General features: G+C 41.9%; 1 protein-coding gene across 2 annotated transcripts in view; it reads right to left on the bottom strand.

The window, feature by feature from the left end:
• Positions 1-1,291: 1,291 nt before the first annotated feature.
• Positions 1,292-13,663, bottom strand: part of GALNT9 (polypeptide N-acetylgalactosaminyltransferase 9) — a 331,540-nt gene continuing 319,168 nt past the window's right edge. For both annotated transcript variants that reach the window (XM_054007015.1, XM_054007014.1), the window contains exons 10-11: positions 3,500-3,667; positions 1,292-1,942 (exon numbers count right to left, since the gene is read on the bottom strand). In XM_054007015.1, the coding sequence (XP_053862990.1) occupies positions 1,796-1,942; positions 3,500-3,667 (315 nt within the window). In that variant the 3' untranslated portion in view covers positions 1,292-1,795. The remainder of the gene's footprint in view (positions 1,943-3,499; positions 3,668-13,663) is intronic.

Here is a 13,663-nt window from a genome sequence, read left to right as displayed (position 1 = left end):
ACCCGTATTCTATATATACTATTTAACTGTATCTATTAATTAATACATAACCCCAGCCACGTGACCCAGGAGTAAAGATCAGTGGATTGTCAACAGAACCTCCAAGAGGAATACCTTTATATTACATACTCACATATTCAGCTTAAGAAATAAAATAAGGACAAATCATATTGATGAGCTCTCCAAATTCCAGCTAAGAGTTGACAGGAGCCGATGAAATGTACATGTTTACTTTTAATGTTTTATTCAGTATAATGCCCTGGATAGAAATTAACTTTCTTTGCTTCTATTTCATGTTGCTCCACGTGCCTTGAAATGGGGACTGCAAGCTCTTTGATAAACAGATCATCTAATTCACTCTACCATGGTGTCTGTAATTACCTATGATTCCTTAGTGAATTCTAACAGATATTCCCTCCCTCTCCTACCCCTTTACACTGTGACTGAATCCTGTGCTGCAAAAAGCTATGCACCATGGGCCTGGTCCAAGGCTCACTGAAGCCAATAGGAGTCTTTCCATTGACTTCAATGATCTTTGGATCAGATCCCAATCTCGTTCTGCACACAGACGCTGATGGGTCATGCAGTGAAGTGCAAGTCTACAAAGGTGCCGTCACTGCTAAGAATTATATAGGTCAACAAGAGTAAAATGTATCAATGTCACATTAACAGAAATGTTACTTTTTATGTTTTCTGGTTCTTTCTTGTTCTAATCTTGGACAACTTTAGGATTTATCCTTGTTTCTTCTTTCAAGTGATAAAGGGACGTTGTTATGGCAAGAAACGTGCCCTTGTGACACTCCGCATGCCTATGGGATGTGTAGCAGGGGGTGCAAGATCTTTAAAAATAAGAGCCTAAAGTCAAGCTCCTAAATGCAGATTAGTCACCTAAATAAGTCACCTAATTTTCTCAAGCGATGATTATCCAGCAGCTCCCCCTGGTTTCAATGTAGAGCCTCATAGGTGCAGTGTCATGCCTTACATTGTAACTGCAGTCAGAGGGTAGGTTCCAGATGGATGTTCTATCAATCCAAACTATAGTACATACATTGTCCCTAAGGAGTTAAATAAGGAAGTGCTGTATTGTGTTTCTTTTATACTGGCAAGACCTAGAGGTGACAATAAAATGGAGCGTGTTGATGTTTTAACTATTCAGAATTTACATGAGGACCCCCAGGATGCTGCTTTCGAGCAGGCTGAGGATGCAAAACCACTTGTAAACATGTGCAAACTGGCTCTTCCTATAAATACAGATGCTCAGGCAACCATCCTTGAAATTTACAATATATCATATTTTGCAGTGTTATTTATTCACAGTTTTTAGCTGTTTAGTACAATGAACCAGACATGCTGAAAAGATGGGATTTCCAAGTCCACTTGTATAGGAAGTACAGTAGAAAAGGCACATGATTATTCATCATAGGAGTTGTGCACCAGTCAATAACTTAAAGCTAAAAAGCTATCCATCAGAGGATTCTTTTTAATGAGGCAGTAGAGGGAACTCCCCTTTGAACTCATCACAGTCACAGCTGTCTTTTAATTCCTCTGGGAGAGCTGGAATGAGCCCACTTCTCTGTTCTGTTTGACCATCCCAAGATTTCCAGGGCATCCATTGATCTGAGGGACAGTCAGGCAGGATGCTTATTTGCCTGTTTGTTAACCAGTGCCTAATAGTCCATGGCCCTGGGTAGTCAACTCCTTTTCATAGTAGTCTGCTTTAACACAAATGCCTTGAAGGGTATCGCACACTGAGCAATGGACGATGGCAGAGGTGATAGCTTCTCAACCCCAGTAGTCAATGTCGACCATGTTTTATCCAGTTTCTAATCATCCATTTTTGCCCCGAGCACCTTTGTACCACAAGTCTGAGCCCAAAATTGGCATCCTTTGACATTTCCACTTCTAGACACCGTCCAGTGTTTCTGCTGATGATTGGACCATTCTGAATTGAAGAAAGAAAAACATTAGCACTGAGGATTTGTCCCACGCTACCCCATGGCTGATTTTTGCATTACAGTCTTTCCATTATTCAGGTATTTGACTGAGGAATGAGCCTGCATTTGTGGTTGGTTGCTGACAGAGTTGTGCTTGGCAGTGTGGCTAGAACAGAGATTTCTAAAGCAGAACAACTTAGCTGTGCTAAGGCTCCTTGGGATGAACCTCTGCTAAGAAAGGTGGGACGGGACTGTCTGTAAATATGCAGCGTGATCACTTTCTACTGGGAAGAGTTTAGAGCCCAGTAAGTGGATTCATACAAGGCAAATCCTGCTCTGCCTGAAGTCTCCGGGAAGAGGTTTGGGTCCACACACAGACCTGGTGTGATGACACAGGTGCATATGGCAGCTGTAACCAGTTGGAGGCAGTGCAGGAGTCACAAAGTCTATCCCTTGCTGTTTCAAAAGCCTCTCTGACAGCTAGCCACACGTTCCATTTGTAGATCAGTTCAGAGAAGCTGAAGACATCCTTAACTGAGCTCTGATGCCTTCACGGGGACATTGTAACTTTGAGAATCTTACGCAAAATGATTTTTTCTCCCTGTCAATCTGTCAGCACAAAACAAAGATGTCATAAAAGCTGGGGAGGCAGTGGGGTCTAGTGGATATGGCACTGGAGTAACAGTCAGGATGCTTGGATTCTATTCCCAACTCTGCGGCAAACTGGCTGCATGACCTTGGGCAAACCGCTTCACCTTTGCCTCGTTTCACCCTCCTGCTTTGAGTCTGTTATGTCTATTTAAGACTTTAGGCTGTCTGTGACAGGGGCTGTCTCTGGTCTCTGTGTTTGTACAGTGCCCAGCGCAAGGGGGAGCTCTGCTGATGGCATGACATAGCCCAGGGGATGCTGGCTTTCATGGCTGAAGTTCTCTTACAGTAAGGACTCTACACTTTGCCAGTACGCATTTGAAACGGTAACACCCTATGTCATTGTTTTTCTATTCAACTGAGAATTTTAAAACCAGCCTTTGACTCCAAGGGCACATCTATGTTGCAGCCGGGCGTGCAATTTGCGGCTCAGTTAGACATACCAACCCTAGCTGGATGCTAGCTAGCTCGCCCAAACAGAAATGAGGATGGGGTAGTGTAGGTTTGAGCATGAGCTGAACAATCCTGCCTGACCCACCTGGGCATGTACTTCTATTTTAATGAGATAGTTGGAGTATAGCTAGCGTGGGTCCTTCTACGCAAGCTGCCATTCCCACCCCCGGCTGCAATGTAAATGTATCCTCAGTGGAGGGGTAAGTGTGTGTGTGTGTAAAAAAGAGTTGACGCAACCTCAATATCTTTCCACCTGGTCTGGTGTCTTGTCTTGTGAGCTCTGAGCTCTCTCCCTTTTCCTGACCGTTCTGAAGAACCTGCGGTTGGAGATATATAATCTGTGCAAATAATGTGCTTTGCTTTTGATTAGCAGCAAACAACTGCATGGATTCCCTATTAACTAGAGCAGGCGCTCCTGTCTAATTCATAGGACCACAAACATCTTTGAAAGCTCTCTTCCGTACCTGTGTAAAATCCCAGAGTCTTTGTGCTGGTCTCAAGACATCTTCACATTTCTTCAGAGTTGGGGTCCTGCCTTTCCCATCATCAATGAGACATTTGGAGTCAGGCAGAAAGGCCGTGGAGCCCAGAGGCCCTAACTGCAGGAGCCCTTCAGAACTATATCGGACAAGCTGGAGAAAAGAAGGAAGAGAAAGACAACCCATGGTTTAAGCCATATCAGCACCACTAGAGACTTCCAGTGCCAAAGGCTGGAAAATTATGCTCACCCACCACATTTTCAACTGTGGTTGCTTGTTTTGGGTGCCCTCCTTTGGACAACTAGGGCCTGAGTTAAGGTGTGCCAACTTCAGAGGGAGTTGAGGCTGGACTAACTTACACCAGGGGATGGTTAGAATATAGGGAGCACACAAATGGCTTAAAGCCACCCTGGCCCCACCATCCATTTCTGACCCAAACGCAGGAATGGAACAAATGGGAACAGGGCCCAGTAGCTCCTTTGTGTTATCCCTTGTGGTTGGAGTGCTCTATTCCAGCACATACTTTTTATGCAGAGAGGGAGTAAAACATATATTACCAGCATGGCATTGCTCATAAGACATATAGTTCTTCCTCCTTCTCCCCACCTTCCCAAAAGAAAAAAAAAACAATGTTGCAAAAGGGCAATCAAGAAAATGAAGTAATCAATATGTAAATCATAACCACTCTCAAATCCACTCAGTGGGAATTGATTAACAAGGACACAATGGCAATTTGCCACGCAGTTGTTCTTAAGAGCTCTGTCAGAGCCTATTGATAGCAACCACTCTAATTAGTTTTTGTAAATAAACATTATGGGAAAAAATCCATCAGCACAACTTGTACATCAGGTATCCAAAAATAAGAGGAGGAAAACAGTCAATTAATGAAGGAAATAGCAGATCTGCTAACGGATGCTTCAGGTCTGGACAACAATGAGCTAGACTTGGTTGAAGTTTAGTGGTGTGGTAAATGCTATTGGCTATAATTAAAGGGTTTAGTAAATGACATCTCTTATTTTTGAGCTTTTGTTAATAAAGAAAAAAGTTTAAACAGGCTGCATGCAAACACTAATGGCTTAACACACACAACAAATGATACACTCGTTAATATTTCCTGTAGGAGTATAATGACCTTCAGAATTTACCATTTCTTATACGTGTGTGTGTGTGTGTGTGTATAAAATGACTATTTCACTTGTTTGAAGCCATTGTCCATAAAAGGGCCCAGTCCAGGACAAATAACGTGCAGCAGGAGATGTGAAAAATGGATCTTTTGGAGCTGTCAGTATGTGGAAACAAGGATTCATTTTATGACATTAGGGCCTGGTTGGGGGGAAATATTAAAATATCAAGAGGAGGGCCATTGCTGCTCGTGACTACGGGTTGCTTGTACATCAGGCAGTACCAACATATCCATGATGGTGGTAGGTTCTCATTGCATTTCATAAACGGAATATGATAATAATTAATAGTACTTTCCACATAGTTATAAAACAGCCTTTCATCAGAAGACTCCAAAGCACTTTTTAAACATCTTAAATTTCATAACAACCTCCCCCCCCCGCCCACTCAGGTGGAGAAATGTTTTGTCCATTTTACAACCAGATAAATTGAGCCACAGAGAGGTTAAGTGATTTGCCTTTCTTGAAATGGGGAAGTATTTTTAGTGTCCTTTTATAGACTGGTCAGGTAACATGTTCACGATCACGAGTCATAGAGGTCAGGAACGTGTTCAAGATTACACAACAAGTCGAAGTGAGCCAGGAATAGAACCCAGGAGTCCTAGCTCCCAGTTCCTCTTTCCTAACCACTATCAAATGCTCTTTCTCCTCTATAAACTGTTTTGAATTTTTTAGTTAAATAGTAAGAGCATATTCTGCCCTTCTCAGTTACATCAATGTGATTCTGGGATAACTTTGTTGTGTCAAATTCCGATCAATCGCTTGTTTAAATCCGGGGTAACTCCACTGATACCTTGATTTACATGTAAATGAGATCAAATGCTGGTCCCCGGGCTCTCAATTTAACCATGAGCAGAATTCAGCTCTAAGGAGATAGCTAACTGGTGGCTCACATTTAGTATGAGGCAGAGCAAAATCTTCAGTCATTGGAGAAATGCAATTATCACCCAGAAATTCACTGCCTGTCTGATCTTATTGCTGTTATGAGACTGAAAATACTTAAAAAGGAATGGAAGGAAGGTCGTGAACCCTTGGCATTTACTGGATATTACTGACCAGGGCAAGTGATGATATCATTAAGGACCAATCAAAAAGCTCTAATTAAAACCTATATTTCTAAAGATATTTCCTCATTCTTATTAGCCTCAGCAAGCACATACTGTGAATAATCATATCTTCCCAGTGGCAAAAGAGCTTTGTCTGTTCACTTTGAGACCCGAGGTCCTTTGACAGAGCATGTGTTCAATGTTACCACCTGCCACTTTTGTTCAGTGCAATCATGTGGAGCAAGGACTTAGGCTGGAGACTGCATCAGAGAAAGCAGTAGAATAACCCCATGAGGATTTCTCTTGTGGATGAGTAAATGACATCAGTCAGTGCACTGTCTGTGCATGGTAAATCAAGGTATATAAGACACCTTTTCTTGCCTTTTTGGGGAAGTGTTTAAAGCAGGCAAACTAGTTCAACGTCTGAATGGTCTGTCAGCTCACACAAGTGAACTTCTTTTCCTTCCATACAAGGGTAAAATCTGTTGGGTTTTCCAAAGTTCTGCATATATCACACTTCCAACTCACCGGGAAGGATGAGCAGAGAACGAGACGCAGTCGTGGCTGTGAACTGCAGACACGGCAATATGGTCGGCTTGTGCTATTGTAGTTTTTATGTATCCTCCCCTCCCCCGCACAACTCTAAATCAAAATATTCACTGAAAACTGGTTAATTTGCCCTCGCTGGACAACTAAGTCCAGTGTTGATAATCAGCTACACGATCTATAGTCCAGGTTCAATTTCCCCTGTGGATCAGAGCACTCTGTGGCTTAAATGACAAGAATTTGCCACTGCAAGCCCTATAATAAACAGCTTTTCTGTGATAAAATATTTCATTTCCTTTGGAATCCCTACAGCCTAGAATTGTGTGTGCTGAATATCACAGGAACCAGCATGTTCTGATGTTATAATATTTATAGGGCAGACCCATCAAATACAGATAACCTGCTAAGTAATAGTACACCTCTACCCCATTATAATGCTACCCGATATAACACGAATTCGGCTATAACGCGGTAAAGCAGCGCTCCGGCGGGGCGGGGCTGCGCGCTCCGGCGGATCAAAGCAAGTTCAATATAAGGCGATTTCACCTATAACGCGGTAAGATTTTTTTGCTTCCGAGGACAGCGTTGTATCGCGGTAGAGGTGTATTTCTGCTTAGTTTTCATATAGGAAATATATATATATATATATAGGGTGAAAGATACAGCTAGTCTACAGAAGCACCTGCTACCATGACAGAATGAAGGCTACAGCCAAAGAACAGATCAATGCTCTCCATTATCTCAGTAGATGAAAATGGTCCCATTTGTGCCATTGTTGTAAAGGGCATGTCAAGAGTTTAGTCATCAAGGATTCATATTTTCATTTGAGTCACATTGGCCATGAAGACTTCGGTCCACCATGCAAGACCTTAACACAATAATAAGAAGCACCGTTCTTAGCATGCACTCCTGTAAGGATTAGAGTTAAAAACTGATGCCCACAATCAGATGGTTGATAAAATGTAATAGCCCTCCAATTACTCCAAACTTGCATATGGCTAACAGATCCTAAAACACCCCAAGAATTAGTCATCGGTGCTAAAGTACTTTCATATTAAAGTAAGCAGTTTAATACTATAGATCGGAAAAAAGGGGCAAAGACAATGCTTCAACTCCCCTGTGGCCTTCCTTAACAATATAAATAAGATCTGGAGCTTTGATGCCAAATTGTTGGAGTGTTATTGGATTTTGTCAGATATTGTAAGTCAGACAGAGAAATCTCTCTGCAGAATCTGAATGGATGCAATAGAAAATGTTAGTTCTTTCTCTGACTAACATTATACTTTCTATCAAGGACAGAGAGGATGCAGAGGGGAGTTTAGCGAGCTAACTTCAACTCTGGTGATCATTCACTGAGGTCACTTTAACTACACCAAGGATGAAATTAGTCCATACTGTCCTACCTGACTGTGTGGGACTCATTTGTTTCTTCTTCATTTGTATTGTGGTGGCATTTTGAGGCCCCAACAGAGATCAGGTCTGATTGTGCTAGGTACTGTACATACATATATTGAAGAAACAGTCCTTGCCATCAAGAGCTTATAATCTAAACGAACAAGATAGAATAAAGGTGGGGGAAAGGAAGTACTATTATCCCCATTTTATACTGGGGATCTTAGGCACAGAGGTTACACAGGGAATGAGACCACGTATTGAACACAAACCTCGTGAATTCCAGAGCCTGGCCTTATACTAATATTTTATAGTATGTTTCTTTTTTTTAATCATCTAACACACATTCATAAGGCTGTGTTAATTGATTTAGAGAAAAGCTGAAGGCTGAGCTGAAGTAGCAAGATATATACTGCAACTGTTGAATTACAAGTTCTATTCAGAGGGTTCAACCTTTGTGGGATATTATTCCACTTTGACCCCTGCTGCCCAATCAGAAGAGCATCTATACATTCTCACTGCGGCATGGGCTGTAACATGTTGGGCCAAATTCTTCCCTGATGTAACTCAACTAAAGTCAATGGCATTTAACCCTTTCATTTCTCTCTATAAAAACAAGTATAACAGTGTCTCGATGCAGATTATATCCCTGTTCATTTTACATGTGCATCTTCCGTTGTCCAGAATGAAAACAAAAATATGTTTTTGAGACTGGCATGAGACTGAACCTTAGCCGAGCTTTTCCTTTTTATCAGAGAAGAGCTAAGTGATCCATAAGTGAAACTGAAGCCAAGTGTTCTATTAAATACCTCAAGATAAAATCCTCTGATTATCTGTTGTACATGTGACACTACAGGATTTTTTCTTTCCACCGTTCAGGAACCAGAGTGGAATGAGAACACCGCCAGACATTATTTATCAAAGCAACCATCTCCAGTTTAAAAATAGTAAGCAGTGCTATCTCTGGAAGGTGTCACCCTTCTTACTTTCTGAGAAGGAAAAGCTAGCTTTTAATTCAAGGTTGGTAGTTTAGAGTGTCTGCCCCACCTAATTTTCATTCCACAGACACAAAATGTGAACATCTCCACATGCTCAGCTAACTGTTGTAGGAATTACCACACTGACGGTCTTTGGCAGTTTTTGAAATTAAACTTTTTTTTTAAACTTCCAATGTTGTTTTGTCTTCCGGGGCTAATTTTAAAGCAGGCTACCTCATCTGTAAACCTGTACTGTAAACAAGAGAGAAAGTCACCTTGGAGTCTGAAACTTCCAGCCTACCCGTGAGCATAAAGAAATGATGAATAAACATATAGATTTGTACAGAACCAAACCGACATGCAGATGCCAAGAAGACAAGCAATCACGCTTTCATCCATCCACGGTTCCAAACAACTGACCACACCATCCAGTATGCAACTCCAGGACACCAGAGCACTGTCAAGTAAATTGTTAAATATCTGCCCTCAAGCAACAGTTTAAGCGAGGCCTTTCATCTACTCCTTTCCCCTCTGTTTCTGTAGCTACAGTGCTGCAGGAATCCAAATGTTGAGCTCTCCTCTTTCTGCTTGATCTATATGCCAAGAGAGTTCTCATTTCCCCATCGGCAGTGACTCATCTCTGTACCAGTGGGGGAGTGTGTATGCATGGCGGGGGGAGGAAGGGGAGTTGCTGTAGGTTGTTCATCAATACTTTTATGTCCCTGGCTGCCATTTTCCCTCTTATTAAATCCCCTTCCTCTTTCACACACTGTATAATAATCAGGGCCACCTCACAGCATTCGAGATAGACACTGAATTCCTTTGATTCTGTGCCACCACTCGCAGATAGCGGATGCAGGAGTGTATATAAACTCTGCACTCTGCAGCCACTCTGCAATGCTCCCAGCCCAAGTTAGGCAGGAATAGGAGAGCCTGGAAATGATTCTCCTATGAGACAGCATATCTTCCACTGACTGCCTTATCTTCTCGTTCAGAAGCGATTCTATAGTAACGGTTCATTAGACAGCAATGCAAACCGATGAGCATTTGAGCTGGTGGTGCAAGATGGCAAACTTGCAGACCAGTCTTAGCAGTTCAAGATTCCTGTCATGCTTTATTTCTTCCCTAAAAACTCTTAAACCCTATGCCACATTTTGCATGTTCTTCAGCCATCTCTTGTCCAGCAATAACTCACTCTAGTTTAACTACAGGTGTGTCTGTAAATTTGGTTAAACCAGTGCAAAACCCTGTGTCCACACGGTTCACTTGGTTTAAACCTGGCTTTTATGGATTTAGCTTGAGTCAATTCCTTGACAAGTTAAGCTAGTGGTAAGCCAGCGGTAACTGATGTCAAAAGTGTTAAAATGGTGTCACAGGAGTTAAAATCAGTGTAACTAAATCTATTTTAGTTAAACTGGTGCAACTTATGCATGAAGATAAGACCTTACCTAGTGAAAAAAATACACACACTGAGAGAAGTTTTGTAAATGGTGTGGATTAAAGAGTTAAAGGTGGAATGGTTGGGGTGTCTTTGGCTAGTTGTATGGTGAAGGCTATGATTCTAGGATATGCAACACCAAGAGTCAAAAGGCCAGGTGGTGGAAAAGGAGGACAGAATGAATAATACAATCATAGCTGCTGATTCAACATGTGCTTAATTTTAAGCATGCAATTCCTCACTGGCTTCAATGAGACTTCTCACATACTTACAGTTAAGCACATGCTCCAGTACCTGGCAGAATTGGGGCCACAAAATCTAACCGATCATGGGATGAGTATTGAGCTGCCTTCACGGCAGTGAGAGGCACAAAGCAGTGGTGATAATCCAGCGGGTGAAAACAAGTGCCAGGTCTAGACGGGATATAGTCTCACATGCAGTAGGAGCACGAAAACAACCCAACTCAATACAATACAGGCATCTTATGTCTAATACATGAGACATAAAATGAAAGGAACTCAAAGCTAAACATGCCAGGCAACTATATTTATCCATGCTGATTACAGAGGGGTTTTAAAAACAATTTAACCAAGCAAAATGCTAGCTGTCAACACCTTTCATACTATCTACTTGAATATCCTTGACGAGGGTTTGCGCAGCTGCGGGTCCTCACACTGAATTAATTTTGTAAATTGTGGTGAGCTGATACAACTTTTCCAGCTGTGTAATCATTAATTAACTTGGCTGCATGTGAGTGACTCCAATCCATGCTTATCTGCAAAATGCTCAACTTAGATAACACAGCACCTCTCCATACAGCTTGGTGTTTCTTAAAGAATGTAAACTAAACTGGAAAAAAAAAAGGAAATGGATAATAGTATTGGATGATCCGGTAGATTAACTCCTCCACTTTTCTTATTTACTTCCCCTAAATATAATTCTCAGGCACTGGAAAAAGGCACTTTTAAAGAGTGATGGTGCTACCAGAAGAGGTGTGCAAACAGAAGAGGGAGGTAGTGTGATCTGGTAGGGAAGGTGTTGGGCTGGGAGTAAGGAGAACTGGGATTGGTTCCGGGCTCTGCTGGCATGAAGGGCAAGTCATTTCACTTTTCTGCGCTTCTATTTCCCCTCCTATCCTATGTCTTGTCTATTCAGATTGCAAGCTTTTTGGAGCAGTGACTGTCTCTTCCTATTGTTTGTACAGTCCTGACCCCTTTTCCCCCAGTGCTACTGTAATATTAACAACAACAACAGAGTTTCAACATTTCTCTCAAAATACGACTGCAGTAGGTATTGAGTATTTGAATGCAAGAGGTTTTAGACAGCAAACATCCCCAGCCTGATGTACTGAACAGAACCATCAGTAGCAAATTTTGCACAGGGCTATGAAACAATTCTTGTCCTACCTCCAGCCCTAAGGGATTTAGGGGAGGGGTTAGTGTTACAGTCCAATGTTAACTGAATCTTTCTATAAAAGTGTGAACGAGGGGTAGGGTAGGGGAGTCTTTAGGTCTCCCTCAGTCTCCAGTTGCATACGAAGCAGAGCTCAGACGCTCTTGCTAAGGACTGGGCATAGCTGGTGAAAGGGCTTGCAGGGATACTTCCCGAGCCTGCAGATTTGGGGGGCTGCCAGGCTCCCGGCTGGTGAAGGGGGTTTGTGTGTATTCTGGCATATTGACACCTATTAACTAATCAATAAACAAAATACTCCTATGACACAGGTAGGTAAATATTATGATCCCCATTTTACACATCCAACACAGAGATAAGTGGTTTGATTAAGTAAGAGTTGGTGTCAGAACTAAGATTAACATCATGTGCTTAGTCTATGAGATGACAATACTTCTCCCACTAGGGAGCTGCTCCTCCTTGTGCTCGGGACCACAACAGCTGTTCAGCAGATAAGCCAGCCCAGCTGCAAGCCGCTATCTGGGAGGGCACCTTCAGCAGCATTCCAGTCAGTACTGTCCATCAACCAGCTATGTGGAAACCAAATATCAGTGCCATTTTGGTTCAAAAATATTCAGATCCATGCACCTCCTTCTCCCCGATGCTAATAAATGCCTGGTCCCTGCTTCCTCAGAGCCCTTCCAAACAAACTTCTTGCTCACCTTCCCTCACTATTGGGCTCCAGGGCTTTTCAGGACTCAACAGATCTTTGCCATGTTGGCTGTCTCTGCAAGATCAAGAATTCTGGGGCTCCCATGCTCACACTCGAGAGAAGCAGTTTATTACCTTCTTTTGACACATCAGTTCTCGTGGGAAAGAACAAGTCTGGTCCATCATACACTGAGTACTATAGCTGCATGATGGAAGTGCTAATTCAGTGGGAAGAATTCCCAACCCTCAGAAGAGAATCCGTATCATCTACTGGGGCAGTGCCATGTGATCCTGAAAGGCAAGGGGGACTTGTTATGTCCCACATGAAATGAACTAAGAGCCTGCTGGAAAGGCCTGGGAGAACCTGGTCTCTGCTAGACATTAACTGAAGCTTAAGACCAGTAGACGTTGGGGAAATGACTACTCTGCTTTTCATGTTGTTGTTCAACCTTAGCAACTTTCTAAATCACAACTGATGCATCCCATCCCCGTTTCTTTCACGAGTGAAGTGTTTTGTATCAAATGAGAGAGTCAGGGTGACCCACTTCTAGGTTGAACCTGCAAAATAAATTACAGTCAGAACAATTTACCTCTCTATCTCCATCACTACTAGCACTAGGCAGCATATTAGAGATTGAAAAGAGACCTTCTACGAGGACTTTAAACTGGGACCTTCTGGGTAAAATAAAATTGTGCTAGAGATTGAACTCTTTGTATGAGCCTTGGCAGCCTCTCACTGAAACGGACTCTTCCTGGAAATCTCATTTGCATCTAATTAAGAAACTCTATTTTGTTATCTTCACCAAAGGCTACTCCATCTAAATTTACTCTGAAAGTGTCAGTCAAGTGTCCTGTAATGAGACCACCAAGGGTGGATACTTTGGCAGTGTGAATTGAGCATCTATCCACTTTGCTGTAATAAGCAACGACCTGTCACTGGCTTGCAATTAACCACAATAGGCAATATTTATATTTTGAAAATCTTGCTATGCTTCCATGGTAATGTACAAGCTAAGATTCCAAGCCAATAATATGTATGGCTGAACGTCAGTTAATTGTTTAGTTGGTGATAAGGTCAGACTTTATTTATGCACGAATGACTGTTCATTAATGCAGGTCTGATTTAGATGGTGCTTCAACAGAAATTAAAATGACATCACAGAAAAAACCAAAGTCCTGGATTTAAATAATATCTATGTTCATTAAAAAAAGTAAAGTAACAGCAATACAAGTATGGGATGAAGAGATTTCATTTTAAAACCTCAAAACATTTGTAAGAAAAAAATTATATACATTGGGCCCGATTCAGGAAATAAACCTTGATTAGAAAAGCACTGAAGCATACAAATTAAAAATAATTTTCATAATAATCTTAATTTAAAACATGTGCTTAAACACCACTTACATCAACTTTAAGCATGCGCTTCACTCCATCCCTATTCAGCAATGCACATAAGCATCCGCTTAAG

This window comes from Malaclemys terrapin, chromosome 16 (genome assembly GCF_027887155.1).
Source record: "Malaclemys terrapin pileata isolate rMalTer1 chromosome 16, rMalTer1.hap1, whole genome shotgun sequence".
In the NCBI taxonomy this organism is placed as follows: domain Eukaryota; kingdom Metazoa; phylum Chordata; order Testudines; family Emydidae; genus Malaclemys; species Malaclemys terrapin.
Note: the sequence above shows the minus strand (reverse complement) of the source record. Positions and strands in the feature narration are given on the sequence as shown.